Source organism: Perna viridis, chromosome 5 (assembly GCF_037379345.1).
Source record: "Perna viridis isolate PV_CMFRI_1.1 ecotype Kerala chromosome 5, ASM3737934v1, whole genome shotgun sequence".
Lineage (NCBI taxonomy): Eukaryota > Metazoa > Mollusca > Bivalvia > Mytilida > Mytilidae > Perna > Perna viridis.
Window position 1 is genome coordinate 48,185,414 of NC_142449.1, and position 24,323 is coordinate 48,209,736.

Below are 24,323 nucleotides of genomic sequence, written 5' to 3' on the forward strand. Positions count from 1 at the left end.
GGCCAGTGGCCATGGGATTGAATATTATTTTTTCAATTTAATACAATTTGAAAGATATCTATTTTGCACTTCAAAATATGTCAGGTCTTCATTTTACATTTTTTTCACAGCACTTTAAACAGTGGTGAGGCTAAGGTAAAACATTAAGCACATTTTTACATTGTAAACAAACCATGGAAATGGCCAAAAAATGAAGCATGACCCTATGTTTTGAAAGTTGCAAAAGATAACTTGGCTTATGAACCTTAATGAGTAATACACTAACATTCTTGATTTCTAAAGGTCTATTCAAAAAGGTATAACTTAAATATGGGGTAATGCATTAAAGGCAATGGGTGTTTTACTGAATTTGTTCCTATAGTGCACTGACTTGACATAAACTGTTTTACTGATGAACGAAAAAGTTTTGGATGGACAAACGTGACCACTACATGTATAAAGGGAGACAAACAGACATAACATGAACAGATGGGTAGACACCGTGACCACTACATGTATAAAGGGAGACAAACGGACACAGCATGAACAGATGGCTAGACACCATGACCACTATATGTATAAAGGGAGACAAACGGACACAGCATGAACAGATGGGTCGACACCGCGACCACTATATGTACAAAGGGAGACAAACAGACACAACATGAACAGATGGCTAGACACCGTGACCACTACATGTATAAAGGGAGACAAACGGACACAACATGAACAGATGGGTAGACACTGTGACCCCACTACATGTATAAAGGGAGACAAACGGACACAACATGAACGGATGGGTAGACACCGTGACGACTATATGTATAAAGGGAGTATAAATATAAATATTACTCAAACTTGACATTCCATGTAACGATTTGACTTCAAAGTATCCATATATATGAAGCATCCAATTTAATTTTGTGTAATGAATATCCTACATATAAATATTGATTTAATGACAAAATCTAAAAACCTGGATTTCCTGACAATAACGAGAGAAAGCATGAGAAATTGATTACATGTATTTAAAAATTTCAGCAAAATATTTCACACAAGATTACTTAAATACACAAAAATCAAGTTGATTCATATATTGACAGCTATTTTACATCTATCTATACCAATTTTTTGTTTATGTGATACAGATGAAAACATTGAATTAATTGACTAGTTAGTGCTTTGTACTGTTCTGACTTTTGATTTTGCTTGATTGTGCTCTCCCACCATGTCACTCTACTCAGATACCTTTTTTTGAGTCAACTAGTCTTCCATAGAGAAGCAGCAAAAAACCTGATTAACAAGCATGTGTAAGTTGTTCTACGCTATATTAAAATGTTTAAAATTTGATTGCTTCTGTCATATCTTTCAAGGAAACAAGAGTCAATCACTTCTGAAGTTCTGTCATATCTTTCATGGAAACAAAAGTCAGTCAATGCTGAAGAGAAATCAACAAGACAAAAGCCAGTCACTGCTGAAGAGAAATCAACAAGACAAAAGTCAGTTACTGCTGAAGAGAAATCAACAAGACAAAAGTCATTCACTGCTGAAGAAAAAGAAACAAGACAAAAGCCAGTCACTGCTGAAGAGAAAGCAACAAGACAAAAGTCAGCCACTGCTGAAGAGAAATCAACAAGATAACCAATAAATAAAACAAAATTTTCACCATCAAAGACTTTACCTACAATTGAAGGAACATCAAAAAGCAGCCAGTGCTGTCTGGTCAGTGAGTAAGAGAGTATAGAACTTAACTGTCTGGTCAGTGAGCACAAGAGTATAGAACTTAATTGTCTGGTCAGTGAGCAAGAGAGTATAGAACTTAATTGTCTGGTCAGTGAGCACAAGAGTACAGAACAATTGTCTAGTCAGTGAGCAAGAGAGTATAGAACTTAATTGTCTGGTCAGTGAGCACAAGAGTATAGAACTTAATTGTCTGGTCAGTGAGTAAGAGAGTATAGAACTTAATTGTCGGGTCAGTGAGTAAGAAAGTATAGAACTTAATTGCCTGGTCAGTAAGCTCTAGAGTATAATACTTAACTGTATGGTCAGTAAGCACAGAAACATAGAATGTGCTGTTTTTAGGAACAAATGTATATTAATAGTTTCATTTATTATCTAGAGATATTATGCCTAGTCATTAGAAAGAACCATACTTAACTGTCTGGGCAAAGAGCACAAGAGTATAGTACTTAAGTGTCTGGTGAGTGAGCACAGGAGTCTAATACTTAAAGTGTCTGGTCAGTAATCACAAAAGCATAGTGCTAAACTGTTTGGTCAGTGAGCATGGGAGTATAATACTTTACTGTCTAGTCAGAGAGCATAGGGGTACTTAACCGTCTGGTCAGTGAGCACAGGAGTATAGTACTTAAGTACTTAACTGTCTGGTCAGTGAGCACAACAGTATAGTACTTAACTGTCTGGTGAGTGAGTATGGGAGAATAGTACTAAACAGTCTGGTCTGTGAGCATAGGAGCATAGTACTTGAACTGTATGGTCAATGAACACAAAAATATAGTACTTAACTGTCTGGTCAGTGAGCATGGGAGTATAATACTTTACTGTCTAGTCAGAGACCACAGGGGTACTTAACCGTCTGGTCAGTGAGCCCAGGAGTATAGTACTTAAGTACTTAACTGTCTGGTCAGTGAGCACAACAGAATAGTACTTAACTGTCTGGTGAGTGAGTATGGGAGAATAGTACTTAACTGTCTGGTGAGTGAGTATGGGAGAATAGTACTAAACAGTCTGGTCTGTGAGCATAGGAGCATAGTACTTGAACTGTATGGTCAGTGAACACAAAAATATAGTACTTAACTATCTGGTCAGTGAGCATGGGAGTATAATACTTTACTGTCTAGTCAGAGACCACAGGGGTACTTAACCGTCTGGTCAGTGAGCACAGGAGTATAGTACTTCAGTATTTAACTGTCCGGTCAGTGAGCACAAGAGAATAGTACTTAACTGTCTGGTGAGTGAGCACAGGAGTTTAATACTTTACTGTCTAGTCAGAGAGCACAGGGGTACTTAACCCATCTGGTCAGTGAGCACAGGAGTATAGTACTTAAGTACTTAACTGTCCAGTCAGTGAGCACAAGAGAATAGTACTTAACTGTCTGGTGAGTGAGCACAGGAGTCTAATACTTAAAGTGTCTGGTCAGTAATCACAAAAGCATAGTACTAAACTGTCTGGTCAGTGAGCATGGGAGTTTAATACTTTACTGTCTAGTCAGAGAGCACAGGGGTACTTAACCGTCTGGTCAGTGAGCACAGGAGTATAGTACTTAAGAACTTAACTGTCTGGTCAGTGAGCACAACAGAATAGTACATAACTGTCTCATCAGTGAGCACAGGGGTACTTAACCGTCTGGTCAGTAAGCACAGAAGTGTAGTACTTAAGTACTTAACTGTCTGGTCAGAGAGCACAGGATGTACATGTGTATAGTACTTAACTATCTAGTATAGAACTTACTTTATATAATTGTACATTCAAGTAAAAACAGCTTTCGTTAATTATGGTAAGGTGGAGTTATTGAGTATTAATTATAAATCTGGCCATGGTATGAATGAATCAAATTTCATTTCAAAGGAACACACGCAAGCCATGAGGTAGATAATATAGATTTGAATCAACTATAGCTTCCTATCAGTATGAGGCAAGAGTGGATCAAATACATGTATCACTTTGTACATAGGAGATACAGATTATAAAGTGAAGGATGGATAACTCTTAAAATTGCAAATTTGTTATGAAAAGTATTTGAATATCATAATATAAATACTTCTTATGTCCCAATCTATCAACAAAAACTGACCTATTTTCAAAACCATAAATGAATTATTATAGATTATTACATGGCATTACCCATATCGGCCCTGGTATCATCCCAACACCCCCATATCAGACATCGGGGATGATACCAGGGCCAATGATATGGATATGCCATGTAATGATCTATCTATCACATACATGTATTAAGAAAAAGGCATAATCAATTTAGTTTTTTTTTTTCATTGACAATGTTGAAATTGTTCTAATTCTAGTAGATCATTTGTTTATATCAGCCATGGATGATCTTGTAGTCACTTGTGGCTTTCCTTCTTGTGTTAGGCTTTTTATCAAGGAATCTATAAGTGTCCACTACATTCCTGCATTCAAGAACGTTGTGGACAAATTACAAGATCTAGTTTAAACAGATTGTTAATTTCTCTGAAGCCCCAGAAATCCTTCAGTCATGTCAGTCATATCATATTTAGGATTGCAGATGACTCAGGAAGTGTGTTATAACTGAGGTCCAATATACAGAGGTAAATTGGACATGAGGGCACAAGACTAATGTTCTAAGGATTTTCTATAGTAAATCCTTATCAGGTACTCATGAAATCCATATCAGCCTGGAGATATGGCATATACAGTCATGGTTATGTCAAAATTATACAAAATACTTTTAAATATATGATAAATTAGAAATAATGTCATCAAGCTCACAAAGAGAATACCATCACCCCGTTTCCATATCAAATGGAGTTCAATGTTTTTAACACATCAAGTTGGACAATGTCATTTTGGAAGAGTAATCAAGGGAACCAAGGTTATAGCGGTAATCAAAAGAATGTAATCCAGGGACAAAGACCAGACATGGGAAACAGACATACACAACAAAGAACATAAAGTTACTAAAATCATACATACAAAATAACAAAAGTAAATGAGCAACACGGATTCCTCCAACAATTATTATATTCCTTCACATGCATCATCACAGGATGTGCAACTTTCCTATAAATTTTCATAAAAATTCTTTGGTATGGAGGAGTTGGACATACAAGAAATGTGGACTGACAAATAAATAAATGAAAGAATGGACAGACAGATAGACAGACAAGGTGATTCTAGTATAGTCAAAAACTTTTGTTAGTAGAGGTGGAGTATAATGAGAAACAATAAAAGTCTTGAATATATTTTTAAGTGAATCACTAATGTTATGGGACACGTCTGGGATTTACTCTTGGCCACACCTATGGCTTCTTCTGTGTGCCATTGACATGCCTGGGTTTTACTCTAGGCCACACCTATGGCTTCTTGTGTGTGCCATTGACATGCCTGGGTTTTACCCTAGGCCACACCTATGGTTTCTTCTGTGTGCCATTGACATGCCTGGGTTTTACTCTAGGCCACACCTATGGCTTCTTGTGTGTGCCATTGACATGCCTGGGTTTTACTCTAGGCCACACCTATGGCTTCTTGTGTGTGCCATTGACATGCCTGGGTTTTACCCTAGGCCACACCTATGGTTTCTTCTGTGTGCCATTGACATGCCTGGGTTTTACCCTAGGCCACACCTATGGTTTCTTCTGTGTGCCATTGACATGCCTGGGTTTTACTCTAGGCCACACCTATGGCTTCTTGTGTGTGCCATTGACATGCCTGGGTTTTACTCTAGGCCACACCTATGGCTTCTTGTGTGTGCCATTGACATGCCTGGGTTTTACCCTAGGCCACACCTATGGCTTCTTGTGTGTGCCATTGACATGCCTGGGTTTTACCCTAGGCCACACCTTCTGTGTGTGCCATTGACATGGAAAACTTCTTTGAAAACCTAAGTATTCATCATATGAATAAAAACAATAATTTCAAATCACTGCTATTTTTATTCAGGATTTTGTAAAAAAAATTTGTAAGCATTTACTTTCTTGCTGATACATGTTTCACGATATTGACATTTACTATTATAATTTGTGCATTATACAACAGCTGAAATATTTATTTTCTAATCATATCTATACTGTATATATATAGATTTTATTTTTACTAAAGGCAAATATTACAAGGATGATGAATTTCATCTCAACACTATCAGCTACATCAAAATGACAGAATTTTTTTTCAAACATTCCCTTTTCATATAAAAAAAGACAAAAAATCATGAGCATATCTATTGAGAAATGCATTAGGAATTCTACAAACTTACTTTGTAAATTAGAATGAATAGGAACAATCACATATCATACGGTACATTAATTCATTTTGTGAAACAGGATCTTCAATCAACCACAATGAATTTTTCATGCTAAAGTGACAACAACAATAAAAAGGAGGTTAGAAATCAATATTTCTACAACAGATGTATTTAAATGTTGCTCATTTATAAGTCAGGCAAGTGTACTGGCTTCTAACATAAGTATCACAATGGTCAGGCAAGTCTTACTGGCTTCTAACATATGTATCACAATGGTCAGGCAAGTCTTACAGGCTCTCTAACATAAATATCACAATGGTCAGGCAAGTCTTACTGGCTTCTAACATAAGTATCACAATGGTCAGGCAAGTCTTACAGGCTCTCTAACATAAATATCACAATGGTCAGGCAAGTCTTACTGGCTTCTAACATAAGTATCACAATGGTCAGGCAAGTCTTACAGGCTCTCTAACATAAGTATCACAATGGTCAGGCAAGTCTTACTGGCTTCTAACATATGTATCACAATGGTCAGGCAAGTCTTACAGGCTCTCTAACATAAATATCACAATAGTCAGGCAAGTCCTACAGGCTCTCTAACATAAGTATCACAATGGTCAGGCAAGTCTTACTGGCTTCTAACATAAGTATCACAATGGTCAGGCAAGTCTTACAGGCTCTCTAACATAAATATCACAATGGTCAGGCAAGTCTTACAGGCTCTCTAACATAAATATCACAATAGTCAGGCAAGTCCTACAGGCTCTCTAACATAAGTATCACAATGGTCAGGCAAGTCTTACTGGCTTCTAACATAAGTATCACAATGGTCAGGCAAGTCTTACAGGCTCTCTAACATAAATATCACAATGGTCAGGCAAGTCTTACAGGCTCTCTAACATAAATATCACAATAGTCAGGCAAGTCCTACAGGCTCTCTAACATAAGTATCACAATGGTCAGGCAAGTCTTACTGGCTTCTAACATAAATATCACAATGGTCAGGCAAGTCTTACAGGCTCTTTAACATAAATATCACAATGGTCAGGCAAGTCTTACTGGCTTCTAACATAAGTATCACAATGGTCAGGCAAATCTTACAGGCTCTCTAACATAAATATCACAATGGTCAGGCAAGTCGTACTGGCTTCTAACATAAGTATCACAATTGTCAGGCAAGTCTTACAGGCTTCTAACATAAGTATCATAATGGTCAGGCAAGTCTTACAGGCTCTCTAACATAAATATCCCAATGGTCAGGCAATTCTTACAGGCTCTCTAACATAAATATCACAATGGTCAGGCAAGTCTTACAGGCTCTCTAACATAAATATCACAATGGTCAGGCAAGTCTTACTGGCTTCTAACATAAGTATCACAATGGTCAGGCAAATCTTACAGGCTCTCTAACATAAATATCACAATGGTCAGGCAAGTCGTACTGGCTTCTAACATAAGTATCACAATTGTCAGGCAAGTCTTACAGGCTTCTAACATAAGTATCACAATGGTCATGCAAGTCTTACAGGCTCTCTAACATAAATATCCCAATGGTCAGGCAATTCTTACAGGCTCTCTAACATAAATATCACAATGGTCAGGCAAGTCTTACTGGCTTCCAACATAAGTATCCCAATGGTCAGGCAAGTCTTACAGGCTCTCTAACATAAATATCACAATGGTCAGGCAAGTCTTACTGGCTTCTAACATAAGTACCCCAATGGTCAGGCAAGTCTTACTGGCTTCTAACATAAGTATCCCAATGATCAGGCAATTCTTATAGGCTCTCTAACATAAATATCACAATGGTCAGGCAAGTTTTACTGGCTTCTAACATAAGTACCCCAATGGTCAGGCAAGTCTTACAGGCTTTCTAACATAATAATCACAATGGTCAGGCAAGCCTTACTGGCTTCTAACATAAGTATCACAATAGTCAGGCAAGAGATGTTGTATCACTAGCTTATAACATCAACATTTCATAAGCCAGACAGGTCTTACTGTATCACTGGCTAATGACATAAATATGTCATTCACAGATCAGGTAATCCCCTAATTTATATTTTGCATTGGACAAGAATATCTCACTGGTCAGGTAATCAATGCTACATCTCTGCATATGACAAACTTTTCATTGGTCATGTTACCAGTTATCACTGCTACATCTCTGCATGTGACATGAACATCTCATTGGAAAGACAACCTTTTTTTTCTCTAGCATTGGACACAAATATTGCACTGATCACCTAAGTCTTGCAATATATCTATCAGCAAATATCTTGTCTCAATGATATCAGTGATGTGGTTATGCCACAATTGAAATGTGTAGAGGAAATGTCCTGTTTTGGTCAAATGACCAATAAGAGTTCCTGAGATAACACAAAGTGGGAAATTTTCGCAATGTTTTAATTTTTGTTATATTCATGAGGCTTTGAGAATAGCAAAAGTAAAAGCCTGCCAAACTTAAGTCCAGATATTTTATATATAATTTCCACTACACTTGTTCTGAAGGTGCAAAAAAAATGACCTGAAAAAATTTAATATCCCTATTCAAAGAGCAAATCTTGAAATTTGGCACCCACGAAAATTACCCACTATATGGTATCTAATATGTTACATCTCATTAAAGGCAGCACTGCAATACTAAATTCAATAACATCATATTATTTGCCTATTATTTTGGATTTTTGGAACTAAGTGAAAAAAAAACATTTATTTGGTACTTTTCTCTGCAAAGGAGAATAGTCATGCTGCAATAACGCAGAAGCTAAAAACTGGAAAAGAAACAAATCAAATAGAAGCATATCCATTACCACATCTATTTCAAATCCCTAAAAGTGTTTTTATCTGCCTTTTTGAGATGTCATACAATGCATGAACAGATATACAGCCACAGACAGTGATATCAAGAGACAATACCAAAGTCATCAAAGAACAGGAGCATAAAAAAGACATTTTATTTCCCATATTTAAACTCCTGCCTAGTTTTTGCCTGATTTTAATATGAACTCATCATCAAAAGACAACAGATGCATCAAGTACTAGTCATTGTAACAATTAGGCTGTGGGTTGAAATGACAAATATAATACAACCAAAAAAAAACATGTAAATTCAATATTCAATCTGCTGTAATTTAGATTTCTCAGTTTCTGAGAACTGAGTTATAATAGTTAGAATAAAATGCACTACAAATAAACTTTAAAAGAGCACAATCCTCAAAGTCTATTATGGTGTATCCATCCGCACCATGAAAACTGATTTGTTCAATGTGTCATAGTTTTCCTTTCCTCTTTCATCTAACCCAGACTTGACTTTTTATGATCAACTCGATGGGTGTTTCTAGAAAAGCAGAGGTCGCTTACCCTACCAGTGCACCTGGTCCATGCTCCTAGTTTTTGGTGGAGTCCCCGTTGCTCATTTACTTTTGTTACTTTGTATGTATTATTTTAGTTACTTTATGAACTTTGTGGTGATTGTCTGTTTTCCATGTTTGGTCTCTGCCCCTGGATTACATTCTTTTTGATTTCCACTAGAATCTTGGTTCCCTTGATTATTCTTTCTATTGAAATGCTTCTGAATTTTTGTGTCAGAGTTATCAAGATCAAATAGTGGTCATTTTGAATAAGAAAGACATGAATAAAGTTTTACTGGCAAATCAGAACCCTCCAAGTGGCAGATGTAATACAATACATACTTACATTGACATTACAAATCAAAGTACTCATGTACCGCATCAATTTATATATTGATTGTTTGAATTTTTATGTCTAAAATAATCATCAAATAGCAAAATTTTGGGACAAAAGGAAAGAACAGGGATCGAATTCAAACATATCTATAAATGAGCTTAATATAACTATCTGGTTTTTTAATTTTTTTAATTCGCCTTTCTTAACAAAAATGTGTTATACATTGTAGCAGTGGGCCAGTTTGGGTGATATTCAGGTTCGATATCGGTTTACATGGAACATCTAGATGAATGAATACAAAACTCTCGGATATAGTGCATAATTGAGCTACAAACTACTAGCTGACCATTCCAGTTTTTTTTTAATTTTCAGGTCAAAATTTAATTTATCGACCTCCAGGTCAAAACAGTCTGTTAAATCATTCAAACTTAATCCACGGTCATTGAAATAAATCATGTCCTTAGATATAAGTTCTCTCAACCAGCTACATTTCTCAGTTGATAAGCTTTATAGCTCAAGTACTACAAGTTATTATATAGACATCTATGTGTCATGTAAAAGCACTTAGTTCCTGGGCACCTAGCTCCAGAGACACATACAATTAACATAAACAATAATGTCTTATAATATAATTTCACCAATCGTGTCTGGTGCAGGAAACATTATAGCCATATACACTTTTAAGCCCTTGACCACCTACAGATCTATCATAATAACATACAAATGGCCAGAATAGCCAAATAGAATGATTATAGCAAAAAGCAATAACACCAGACCCAAAAATGACACAATTCCTGAGAAATGCATATCCAAATTCTATGCCATTGTCTATGCAGAAGTTTCATTTTTTTTGTCATCTGCAAGCTTCCCATGTCACAAGGTAACCATAATAAAAATACATGATACTGTGCGTGATATGTCAGGATGGTTTAAGGGGTTAATCTACCTTTCGTAAAAAAAATAATGGCTAAACAATGAGGGCAAGTAATAGCCTGAAACCCCTTTCTTCATACAAGTTTCTTGGTCGCAGAACCACTGCCCCTTTTATCTGCCAAGGCCTGCATAAAATACATGAAGACAGCTCCTTCAATTTGTACTCAGCATTTCTCTTTATATTTTAATATTATGATTGATGACTATTTATAATCTCGCAAGGTTTTCATTTCTAGCTACCGGTAAACATCAAACGGTTTATTATGTGTCTAAATATACATAAACAACTTAAATACACTAAACTTCTGGTTTAATCGGGTAGAAATAAACAGGTACAGTACTGATAGGAGGTGAGAGGTCAACTATTTTTAATAGGATCATTGTTCATACAAACCAAATAAATCAGCATATTTAGTTTGCAGTAAAGGTTGATTATTGGGTTTGTTTAGTGAATAACATAAATTTTGTATAATAGAAAAACCTACAAAGTGGATCTTCTTCTCTGAACCTTAATGGGGAATGCCAATGGGACTATTTTCCTGCGGTAGTGTAAGGTAATTGTAGATGCTATAAGGTTTTACAAAGGCACTGCTATATCAATTCTAATCTTCTTATTGTTTCCTCACTCTTACAATGGCTTATACTTCAAAGGTAAAGTGCCTATTATGTGTATTATCTTTTTTGTAACCTTACATATAAAAAAAAACATCATATTACTTAACAAGATGTTACTCAAAATTATTCTCATATTATTAAGTTACATTCGTATTGGTAAATATCTTCTATAAGAGGAAAATTATTCTAGTTGAAAATAATATTTCACAAAATATTTATTTTTATGGCAATTTAAAAATAAAAATACATTTTATAGTGTTTAGTCATTCACAAACAATAAAACAAAGAGCATCATAGTTAAGGTTTTGTGGACTTCCACAAGGAAATCCATTATAGAAGGTGCACATGTTAATTGTTTGATATTACCCAAAGCCTGAGGATTCAAACTTCTAAATTTAAGTCCTTTACGATTTGCTTTGAACTTTTCGTGAACTAGCCACAATCTACACTTGCAATGAAAAATATACACTATTACATTAGTCCAAAATTAAAACTACACATCATTTCACTAGCCCAAATTATCTTTTACTTTTTGGGTTAGCAGCTAAAGGTAAGCACAGAGGTGTGCATAAAAGGTATTTGATATTTTTCCAACGCTGTGGCCTCATATTTATAAATTTAAGAGGCTGTCCATGTAAAAATCTGGCAGATCCTATGATACAGGTAGCACAGGGTAATTTTTTTTCTCACTGAATTTTTTTTTATTCCATTGTAATGTATATATCATATATATGTCAAATAGTATAAAGATTGTTTTAATTCAAAAATGGATAGCTCAGAAATTAACTTTAAAATCCCCTAACAATGCAACAAAATTTGCTTTAATTAAAGAGCTATCTCCCCTTTTTCAATGAATTTCAAAGCTTTCTGTGTAATTTATTTCTCTTTAATACCTGAAGTTAATCAAAAACCAACTTTTAACTTTGAGAAAGGATGCATTTGTGATATGAAATGGGTGAAAAAAATTTGTGCCATCCACTGCCTGGTTTTAGCATAGACTCCATCTTAAATCATGTACACAGTAGCAAAATGTATGCTCTTGGAGTACTAATATTCAGTATTCATGATTAGAAAAACACATGAATTAAAAATCCCACCATGATCATATTACAGTATAAAATTTCTATTGCAAACATTAAAAATACACTCATGAAATCCACCTTATCAAATTTACAAACTCATGAAACTTCAAAAAAGCATCAACTAACTCACAGAAACATAATCCAGATCAAAATAACAAACTTCAGAGAGTTTGTATTCCAGATAAGTTTATGTAATATTTACTAATAAACATTTTATTGGTAATAGATACATTTTGTAATATATTATGTAATATATGTACTTTAAAGGGGTTATATATGTAAGTGTATACTGTTGTATGTAGGTTAAGATTTTTAAAATAGCCTCCAATTATGAAACAAGCCAAACAGGTACAATCATACAGATTGTCATAAATAGCAAAAAATTCCCAAAAGTGTATACATGCTGTAGAAGTTTTACAAAATAGTAATACCTGATTATTCGATAGTTCTATAGAGCTTATAATCATTCTTTTCTGTAAGGCCTAAACAAAATTCAGTGTTTCCAGTAACCCAACCAACCAAAAAATGTAACAAATGTTACCTTGAGCTGAAGTTATGTCATAATACAGGCAGCAAAATCGGTAGGTTTCAATGTCCTGCAAATCTATAAATTTTTTCAAAAAAAAAAAAACCTACCTACCGAACCTGATTTTGAAGAAGATGTTATTGGAAATACATAATTTTTATACATTTGCAGGACATTGAAACCTATGGATTTTGCTGCCTGTATTTTGACATAACTTCAGCTCAAGGTAACATTTGTAAAGTACATCTGGCCAGGTGTCAACAACTCATTCAACTGAAAGCAGCTTTCTTCCTCAAGTTCCGCTATTGTTTACACTATACGTTAATTTTAAAAGCAAAACAAGAGGCTCTCAAAGAGCCTGAATCACTCACCTGGCAAACCAAGCAAACTAATTAAGTAAAGGTATCATGCTTTGTTACCATGTTTAACAAAAAAATGCTGAAAAAAAGCATATACATGTGTATTGATAAATGCTGTACAACTGTAAGTGCAAAATGTTGGAAATGCCTTCAAAGTGCCTCCAGAAAAGAACTGGGGAGGGGTCCCCCATGCCCTGTTATTCAACTAGATCTGAGGGAGCATTATACATTTGCTGAAAAGGAACATAAAATGAAGTTAAACCATGGCTATTCAACATTTTCATTAACACCATTCAACTCAGGAGATCATGTTTACTATGTAAACCTAATGTCATTGAATCAAAGCAAGTAAAAAAATGAGTGGGAAAATGGCTGCCTAGATTAAGCTTTCGCCAACCCCACAATGTTTCCTTTAAAAAACAAAAATCATTGGAATCAGAGCAAATGGTGAAAATGGTTGCAAAATTGTAAAATAGTCTTTATAGCTTTCTAAAGCAAGACTCTTGACCTTACCATACTATTGTAACAAGAATCAATTAATCAATATAGAGCATCTTAGTTATGCAGCCAGTTTTCATATTATAAAATAAATCTCAAATAGGCATTTTTTACTCTTCAAGGGCAATTACTCCAATACTGAGCAACATGTCTTTATGAAAATTTTGACATAGGTTGGTCTCACCATGCTGATCAATTTTCATAGAAAATTAGGCTTAACCCTTTGATTTTTCAAGTAATTTCATCAAGTCATCAATTTTTAGTAGCGGTGGTCATGTTTTTGACAGATAAAAAATTGTTAAGGATATCCTAACAAACATTCATGCCATGTTTGGTTACAATCCAGGCTACAAGTTAGCTAAGAGGAGAAAATTTAAAAAAAAAAAATTGCAGGACCCATAACTCATTCATATTTCAATGGATCCTTCTGAAAATTTCTGCATTGGTCCATCCCATCATGTTAAACAATTTTACTTCTGTCAGATTTTAGCTAAACCTTACTGTTTTTGAGTTCTTTGCATCATTCTGCAATTTTGACCCCTATGGTCTAAAAAGTGGCCATGTTTTTTGTCAGATCAAAAATCCCCAAACAAGGATTGTTACAAATACCCTAAGGAACATTCATGCAAAGTTTGGTTACAATCTGCAGAGTAGTTTCAGAGGAGATGTTTGAATAAGTTAATGGACAACGACCATGATGGACAACAGACACATAGTGATGGCAAAAGCTCACATGGCCTTTCAGCCAGGTGAACTAAAAAAGCATTCTGACCCCATGTTCTACTTTAAGAAACAACGGCAATGTTTTTTCACCACTGAAAAATTTTAAATGATCAGTTTCTGCAGGATACCCTAAAAACAATTATGGCAACTTTCATTAAATTTTGTCATATGGTTTCAGAGAAGATATTCAAAGCTGAACACATGAAAAAGGACCAAAAAATCTGTTTGAGGGGCCATAACTCCTATATTGGGCAACAAACCATTTTGAAAATTTTGCCATATGTCCATCTTCTAATGGTGAATGGTATTACCCACCATCAGAATTTTGCTATATTCAACAGTTTTTGAGTTATTTGCAAAAAAAATATAATTTGACCATTATGTTCTATTTTCAGTAACAGCGGCCATGCTTTTTGACCTTTCAAAAATTTTAAACAATCAGTTTGTTCAACATACCCTAAGCAAGTTTCATTTGATTCTGAATAGTAGTTTCAGAAAAAAAGATTTTTGAAATAATAACATCAAAAATAGCAAAAAATGTCAAAAAAGGACAATAACTTCAACTTGGGTCAATAGATTTTCACCAAAACTGGACCACAGATTATCCGAGATAGCATGCTGAACACTAGTCATTATTTGGTTATACCTAATGGTTTTGGAGACATATGCAAAAAACCGCTGTCTGAACCCTATGTTCTATTTTTAGTAATGGTGGCCATATTTTTTGATCAAACAAAAATCTAGGCAGAACTTTTGTGCAGGACTACCAAAAGGAACAATCAAGCTGAGTTTCATTCAAATCCATCCAAAAGTTTAAAACAAAAGGAAAAGATGTTTGAAAAAATGTAATGACGACAGACACCAAGTGATGGCAATAGCTTAAATGTACATGGCCTACTGCCAGGTGAGCTATAAATTTTCAAGTTAATTCTGTGAAAAACTTCTACCCCCATCATATTATTCAATGATTTTGAACGCCTTATAAATCTTTTAATAGTATATGTAGTACATGTACTTTACTTTAACTTTTATCTCAGTCAAAATTAAATACAGTTTAGAAACCCAATTTATTTTTAACTTATGTTCATAAATGAAAAGTAAAATTGAGTTTTTTTCATCTTAACTTTAAACATGAATTTAAGGGATCATGCTTAGTGTTATTTTTTTAGATAACATATCATCTAAGGTTTTGGTCAAAATGTACATAAAAATAAAAACAAACCAAATAGACTCCATGCAGCACATCTCGATTAGTATGGCAGGGGTAATGACACACATCTTTGAACATGTCTTAATTACAATGTAATTACCAAGTTACTGTTTTTTTTACAAGAATTTCAGGAAATTATTGGTTCAATCCAGCAGTTCCTGCTGTATCAGGTGCTACACCCTACCATGCCATATTTGTTTCATGTATATTTATACACATGTATTTCTCCAAAAAAACAGATTACAAAATATTTGACTCAATAATGCTTGTTTAAAAACAATTAGTAAAACAAATGAAGGTAGTCAACCAGATCATGGTGACAATTATACTCTTGCTATATTTGCTTTTGTGTAAGGCCAGAGAAAAAAAAATACCCTACCTAAATGTACCCTATTTTTTTTCTGCCTACCCTAGCACATTTTATTGGCATAATTTTTTTTACAAAATGCTGCTACATTATATTTCTTTAGCTATATTAAACTCAAGGAATCCTCTCATAAGTGTCTAAATATATTTTAAAAAAATAAAATGATTGTACAATGTACCTACCTACCTACCATATTTTTTATGCAATGTAACCATAAAAAGACATACCGTATTTTCCAGTTTTTCTATTTTTGTGGAAAATAAGGACAACATCCACATATAAAGCGCACCCGAGTATAAAACGCACCCAAATTGACGATAAATGTGGCTATTTTCAGATACATATGATACTATTTACGTTTCTTTTTCATGTAATTTGACAAAAGGGAGTGGGAAAGTACAGGTTTATAGGGTTTTATTTTCAATAAAATTTGATATTGTGCATTATAATTGTCAATAAAATTATGATTTTCTCGTATATGTCGTCTTATTTGTTGTTTGAAGTTCACGATGTTGACTTTCACCCCACGCTGTACTCATCCAAGCTGTCGCCCATTTTGGGGTCGTTGAGTAATAAATTTGCTTTGTTTACATTTAAAAGGAATATGATGGCTTTCTATAGTTATTACAACAATTTGTCAGTGAGCTGATTAAAGGTTATTTGTTGTTTGAACATTGTGATATAAATAATTGTTTGTCACCCCACGCCGTCCTCACCCCAAGCTGTCAAGTTCGTTGTGTAATAAATTGTTTTGTTTACAGTTATGATTGAAAATACATCAATTAACGGTATTGGATGGGCTGATTAGAGGTTTCAATTTCTACAGGTGTCATGTTTTGAACAGGTATAGCCGGGGGAGAAATTTAGATTTTAACAACAGTGGAAAAATCTGTGCACACAATACCATACACAGTCGGCTTTATTCTGGGGAGGATTTCAAAATAACTTCAATAAAAGTTTTAAAAATACATAAACTTATGACCCTGAAGAGAATATTTTCGTTCTGTTTACTCAGTCTTTAATTAAGAAATTATGTTGATTTTTTTAAGGAAAGAAATAAATTTAATTCAATGTACGAATGTAGAAAATTATTGAAGATTTTGGAATGTCCCCCACTAATCTTGATTTTTAGAGAAGAGGCGTCCTTAGGGTATATTAGAATATCATGATGTGATCAATACATTTTATCGTATACATTTTATTCTTTTTAATCAAATAAGCAACAAAACAAAACATAAATATTTATTCAGATGAAAACAAGATGTATACATTGCAAGTTCCTGTCATAGTCGGCTGTTCAGATAAAATAATGTCAACAATGTAATTTCCAGTCAAAATCAGATCAGCTGATCTGGTCTGAACAAAAAAAAATACACATATAAAACGCACCTGTGTATAAAACGCAGGTAGAAGTCACCTGAAAAAAATAGCGGCTTATACACCGGAATATACGGTATATTTTTCTTGGCCTAAGCTCCTGAGCCCAACATGTATCTGGAACTATAGACCTATCATATATAATTAAATTGATAACAGATCTACACGAATGCTACTGCTGGAACATTGACTTTTGTAATCCATTTTGGTATTACTACAACAGTACTGATACCACTACAGAAGTTGTAGCTAACAAAACAATTTGCGAAAAAATCAGGAACCTGCCTACCTCTTGTAGACCCCTCCTCCATTAGGAGAACTTCTTCCAGTAAAGTTACTATTAGAACTGTCTTTTCAAAAAAAAATAGAGCAGAAGACTATAGCATAAGAAGGGACTGTTGAAAATATGGACACGAAAGTTGTCATTGAGTTAAGTTGAACTATAACATTATTTCGAAGGGATAAAAGTTAAGGCGCAAGGGCAGGTAACCTAAGGCTAAGGCTAAGCTGTATATGTGATGACACGACAGGAGACACTGATCCGCCTTTCAAAAAAAAATCTATAAATATTTACCTTTCAAATGCATTTTCAAATTAGCTTTCTTTAAGAGCACTACTGTTAGATTGCAGGCATGTCATTTCTGTTTTCAAGTTGACAACATCATCATCATTTCTCTCACACAAAATGAACGGGCCAAGTTTCCACAGTAAACAACCTGGGTGGGAACCAGTTTTCTCCTCGGGACCAAGTCGTACTAAAAGTTACTCGTATTAAAAATGGTAAAGTTAAATCGAGCACTGTTTAAATGTTCATTCCAGTGCTTTTTATTGGCTCCGAGAATTAAGATAGATTTTTCCTCTTCTTTTTCATCTTTAAAAAGTTATTTGCATAGCATACTAGCATTGTCTTCAAGCAGATACATACATACATAACGGGAAAAAAAAAAGAATGCAAACGTTTATTCATTTGTCAACTTTCCTTTCGTCTGTGGCAATATCCCTTCAGCACCTGCGTGTGGAGTTTTCATATCACAACTCATACATTATGCCTGAGCTTGCCGTAACTTCGCAGAATTGTTGTGCCTCACTACTAGACTTCTTACAATTAGGCTTCTGTAATAGAGTAATGTCGGCGAGCAGAGGACGCTTACCCTACCGATACACCTGGTCCATGCTCCCAGTTTTTAGTGCAGTCGTCCTGATTTTCTCGTTTACTTTTGTTGTTTTGTACGTATTATTTTTGTTATTTAATGTTCTTTGTTGTGCGTGTCTGTTTTCTCTCTCTGGTCTTTGTCCCTGGATTACATTCTTTTGATTTCCGCTAGAATCTTGGTTCCCTTGGTTACTTTTTAAGTGGAGCTTCACAATAGAATTGCAGTGGTTTCATCTTCACGGTTTTTCCATCAAGATAAATTTTAAAAGCATGAATTCATCTATAGAGACTATTATTTTTCATTTAGATATTATTTCAAAACATATTTAGAAAAGGATCTGCATTTTTTGCATCTAGATACTAAATTACTGAATTCAAACAATCTTTAAGATGAGTAGCGGGTCATATCAACTTGCTAGATGGTTCTTTTGTCTAGATTAAAAAAAACATAAATGAAAGTCGAAACGCAACCGACGCGTGATTGGAAAACATTTACATCAAAAATTTTACAAAAAGCATGACAGAAGACATTTTGTGAAATTACTATTTTAATGACGAGAGCGGTACATATCAAATTTATCTATAGATCATTATAACAAGGATCCAGATGAAAGTAATAAATATCGAAAAGCTTTAATTATATCTTGATGTTAAGAGAGGGGTACAGAAAAATGTAAATAGACCTACAGAATATATATTACTATTTGAGAGCCGATAGATACCTGTATGCGAAAGGTAGTATATGTTTCTTGAATATTCATGCTAATAAAAGTTTGGAGGTGAGTTCATAATCCACCAGCTAACATTTTTTTTTTTATATAAACCGCTCCTCGCTCTCTAGATATGAAACAGTACGTTTTTTCCCATCCCGATGAATCGTGAAAGCATCTAGATAGATCCTTGTAAAAACTATACCTATGTTCATTGTGTTACAATTTTCCACTTTCGTCTACCCCGGGCGAGAATTCGATAATTAATATAACTCGGCGGGTGTTTTTAGAAAGGCAGAGGATGCTTACCCTACCTATACACCTAGTCCATTCTCCATTTTTTTGTCGAGGACAGGTTAATTTTGTAATTTCATGTTATGCGCTGTACGGGTGTATCTAGTTTCCTTGTCTGTGGTCGTTATCGCTGTATTACATGAACATTTACTTTTGATTACCGTTCCGGTCCTGGTTCCATCTATGTCCCTTTCAATATATTTTCTTTAGTTGTTAGATGAGATGAAAGGATGGCGGATCCGGGGGTTAGCAACACCCGCTTTTATTGGAAATCTGTCATTTTGTAAAATTGAACAAAAACTGTCAAATAATGTCCTAACACACAGCCCCCCCCCCATTTTCTGAGAAACCTCGGCTGGCACTCCCATTTCAAAGTGTGTTGGTGATATTTGATAAAAGCATATGGATGTTTTCTTAATTTATTCGTCTAGATGGAAAACCATCCTTTTGAAAAAAAAAAATAATAAAAGATCGATTTCACAAACAAATAAAGTTCTGAGGCCTTTCAGTAATTTATCAAGTATAATATTGGATACAACCGAATGAATCTAAGATCGATCCCGGAGAATCTATGTAGCCGAATCGATTAGTACATTGAATACCGTGTGTATTCCAGGGATCTGATGATTGACCATGAAGGCATCGGAATCCATTGTGCTTTTAGTGTTTGGCTTTTTGCTCAGTTTGGTGGAAGGTAGGATTTGGTATAGTTTCCATGCATTTAGTGAAATTTTGTATATACATTTGTTTTAATAGCTACAATTTGTTTGTAATATGCAAAATAAAGTTTAAATTGAAAGGGTGCAGTTTGACCTTCAAAATAACCAGGAGGACGAAAAAAAACTTGCTCGTTTGGGCCTATTCTCTGAGAATGAATTTTGTCTGAAGAGACATGCGATTAATAAGCACAAAGTATCATGATACATTTATGTATCTTTAAACAAAAATTGTTAAGCCGATAAAAAAAAGAGTTAAATTAAACATTGTCCATGCGGACCAGTTCCGAAACAGATGCAGTGTTCACCACTATCCCAATTTCTTAACCTTCATAAAACTGATGTGACATATCTATCCATTGTATTGCATGATATGGTATATGTAACAGAGGCGATTTCACCCCACCCCCCACCACACACACACACAAACATCCGAACGCATCTCTGTCAACCCAAAGCACGAGAAGAACTTACGGCTTACATTTTTTGTATAGATTAGGTTGATTTATGCCTTTTCTTGTTTCAAGTCATTTATTTTGTGGCCTTTTACAGCTCGCTTTATAGTATGGGTTTTGCCAATCGTTGAGGACCATGTGGTGATCTGTAGAAGTTTTGTCGTCTGTTGCTTGGCATTTGGTGGGGGACTATCTCGTTGGCAACCACACCACATCTCCTTTTTTATATTACCTCAAGAACTACTATGCTTGAATCAACGAGATAAATTTGTTCAGTCGCCTTATAATTTTTTATTGTTTTATATGTCTATCAGAACTAAAGAATATCCACCAAAAATATACAAGTTATTGCGTCCAGCTAGCAGGCCCTTACCCACGTGGACCCCCCCCCCCCCCCAATATAAACTGGATCCTATAATCTGTAAATATGGATATCATGATCATTCAAGTGCAAATAAATGCAAAAATCTGGCATTTATATATAAAAAAGAAATAATAATAACAGATCAAGAGAATAATGATGATGTTTCGATTTCTTGCACTTTTGAAACAAACTTTGCTGATCCAGGATATTAACTGAAATGCATGGTAAATTTCCGTCATATCTTTTGTTTTCTCCATAGCAAGTCAAGCATTATTTTTTATAAACTCACTGGATTGTAGACTTCATATTCATTGCAATAAATAATTTAGAAATTTTTTTTATCGGTGTATTAGCAGCTAACCGATTCTTATGCGGAAAGGCACAACTAAATGTACCGATCAAGTACATCTTTGTTCCATCGATTCTTTTCACGATGTTATTGTATACTCTAAGGCTACACGATTGATAGAATCAGACTGATATCTTCGTTTCATATGGATTGGGCCAGGCGTACGCCCCCTATAATTTGGAGATTTTTTTCACAAATTCTACACTTCGCTCGGTCTTTAATTCTACTTACGCCCCACCCTTACCCCAAATCGCCACCGAAATTTGAAAAAAAAATGTGTGGTTGCTATATCCAATAAAATAAGGGCAACCCAAATGCAAATGCATGACCAAAGCACAAGTCGACATGGAATTTGACCAACACTGAACAGAACTCAGGCTAATATGAAGAGTGGACAGGGGGTACTTCATCCCCCCCCCCAAAAAAAAGAACTGCAGTCCCCATCCTCCTGACAACCGCTTCCCGACCCCTTTCAGATTACCCCCGGTTATTGTTCCCAACCATAATCCCCGTTCCCGTATTTTTCACTCCCGTTCAACGCTCCTTCAACCACCGTTCCCCGTACCCTCCACTACCGTTTCCCACCCCTGTCCACACTCCTTCATATGTATCGCGTCTAGAAGGCGAACACTCTTTCAAGCAAGTACCGAAGTTCAAAGAGTACACAAAATAACAGGAATCCTCGGAGTGGTAATAATTAGTATGAAATGTATTCCTATAATTTCAGGGAAGACGAAATGCTATGAATGTGATTCAAGGTTACATGTCGAATGTAAATCTACCTTCGGTTATACTGACCAACAGGCAGAACATTCTGGTATCATGACGACCTGTAATGATGGTCAAATGTGTAGAAAATTGACATTCACCGACTTCTCAGGTAGGTTGCTCAAGCCGACGCTCACTGTTGCTCGAGGTATAAGAGGTAGGGATGAACCAAATAGAAAACTTATTATAACCGAAGTTGAATTGGCAGTTCGTTAACATCTGTTCTAGTTTGAGTTTGATTAGGAACATAGTCAAAGCTAACATAAAACGGTCACAATCTATGCTAAACTGTTAGGTTAAAAGCGTCACGGATTTTTGCAGTGAAGTATCAACACTTTCAAGAGAGGAAAGCTTTTGTCTATGAAACAAAACTGGTTTACATGAAGTAACATGTCATCTGCTCAAGAGTATGACTTTTTGTCTATACTTACGAGCTTTTCTAGAAATTGCTACCGACACGTGGATTTTCTAGAAAGGGCTCAGTGGCTAATTAGGCAAGAACTAATAGGATATATAATATTGCCCGCCATAGATTAATTAAGGTCGTCACTCAGAATGATTTTTAACGATCATCGTTATTTCAATGTTTCCATTGTGTAAAAGTTGACCTCCATCTGTCACAAATATTACTCCGTCCCTCTTTTTCCCCGGACTGGACCCTAAACGAACAATGGGTGTCTTGCGGGAAAAGGAACTGCTCGCTGTTTCGGAGCACCAGGATTTGCCTTTTGATCAACATGGGTTCATGCTGTTCGTTTTTCTATGTGTACATTTTCGTTCATTTGTGTCATGCAACTTTGTTTTCGTTGTATGTTTGAATTCTCTACCGGCGCACCTGGTCTATGTTCTCAGTTATTAGTTGAGTCTGGATCGCTAATTTACTTTCGTTTCTTTGTACGTGTTATTTTGGTTATGTTATGTTCTTTGTTGTGAGTGTCAGTCTTAATCCTTAGAATAAGTTCTTTTGGTTACCGCTCGAATTTCGGTTCCCTTGATTACTCCGGCAGGAATACGCGTTTTTCAGTAACAACAATGACCATAGCACATTGTAATAAATTAACTACCGAATGAGAAAGGAATCGTATTCCCATTACTTGCCACTACATGATTTTGCTTTTCTGTTCTCTTCTTTTCAGGTAGTATAGTTGTACGAAAATGTGCCGACTCAGTTGTTGAAGGTTGTAGAGAACTCAGGAAAGAAGAGAGCGTGATATGTGATTGCCCAGGAAATTTCTGTAATGGTCAGGATATAACAACGAAGCCTTCGCTGCTTCTTTTTCCACTAATGATGACAATAGGATTCGTTGTATACTAGTAAATGAAATTCTGATACACTGATATGTTACTACGCCGAATTTCCATGTATTTTTCTGTATTTGTACTGTTGTGTTGCACTTTTTCTGTGTCCCAACATTTTTAGCAAATATGATAATCTGAAATGTCACAAATTCTGCACATCTTTTAAAAATATTCATTTTTGGATCATATTCATAATTGGAAAGGGCAATGGTGAACTAAGGTGCATTGATAGGGAAATCTTTTCTTTCATATCCATAAAGGTTTCTCATTGCTAGAAATTCTCCAAGTCCCATCCCCATATACCGGACATGATTGATTCCTGTTCACGTGTTAGTTTTATAGCTTTTAGCTTGAAGGAAGATCAACTTTTTTTTTAATGAACTACATTGTCATGAATTTTATAATCATATTTGTAACCCAACCCCCTATATAGATGTTGCTTTGAGAAAATCTACATTTTCTAGATATATAGATTTACACAGTGGTTCTTTCTGTATTGTATAAATGCAGTTTAATTAGTTACTAAAAATAAAATTTTGATAAAGTTGTATTAATTACTTACGAACTCTGAACAGTATACAATATATACTTTGGAAGAAATATCTTTGGCACGCTAATCGAAGAACTAATTCAATTCCTTAAATGTCCCAAAACAGAACAGTGTTCCTAGGACAGCTGGTGCACTAACTCACTGCAGTTTAATTCTCCTACCGAGATTTCCTCTTTTATATTTGATCAAATCAACACCAGTCTTTCCAAACGGCATTTGCGCTAGCTTTCCTGACCCTTTTCTGAACGCTTGCTGATATTGCTTTGTTAAGAATGTGCATGCTAAATGCAATAACCACAGTTACGTTTTTATTCTTCTAAATATCAATTTATTAATTTGTACTGCATTA

The 24,323-nt window shown here is 35.1% G+C and overlaps 2 protein-coding genes across 3 annotated transcripts in view; one reads left to right on the plus strand and one right to left on the minus strand.

Annotated features, from left to right (window-relative positions):
• LOC148618030 (uncharacterized) overlaps positions 1-18,028 on the minus strand; it is a 56,510-nt gene extending 38,482 nt beyond the window's left edge. For both annotated transcript variants that reach the window (XM_088585852.1, XM_088585851.1), the window contains exon 1: positions 17,891-18,028. The gene's annotated coding sequence lies outside the window, so the exon portion shown is untranslated. The remainder of the gene's footprint in view (positions 1-17,890) is intronic.
• A 1,979-nt stretch (positions 18,029-20,007) lies between these two features.
• On the plus strand, positions 20,008-23,974 carry LOC148618031 (uncharacterized). The gene is made up of 3 exons (XM_088585855.1): positions 20,008-20,167; positions 22,085-22,237; positions 23,262-23,974. Exons 1-3 carry the CDS (start codon positions 20,107-20,109, stop codon positions 23,438-23,440), a joined length of 393 nt encoding a protein of 130 aa, XP_088441981.1. The 5' UTR covers positions 20,008-20,106; the 3' UTR covers positions 23,441-23,974.
• Positions 23,975-24,323: the final 349 nt, after the last annotated feature.

What these genes read in the sequence shown, in the direction of transcription:
- LOC148618031 (XM_088585855.1), top strand. Translation starts at nt 20,107, where the DNA reads ATGAAGGCATCGGAATCCATTGTGCTTTTAGTGTTTGGCTTTTTGCTC. An exon ending in TTTGCTCAGTTTGGTGGAAG is followed by an intron (nt 20,168 to 22,084) that starts GTAGGATTTGGT and finishes CTATAATTTCAG; the next exon opens with GGAAGACGAAATGCTATGAA. An exon ending in GACATTCACCGACTTCTCAG is followed by an intron (nt 22,238 to 23,261) that starts GTAGGTTGCTCA and finishes TCTTCTTTTCAG; the next exon opens with GTAGTATAGTTGTACGAAAA.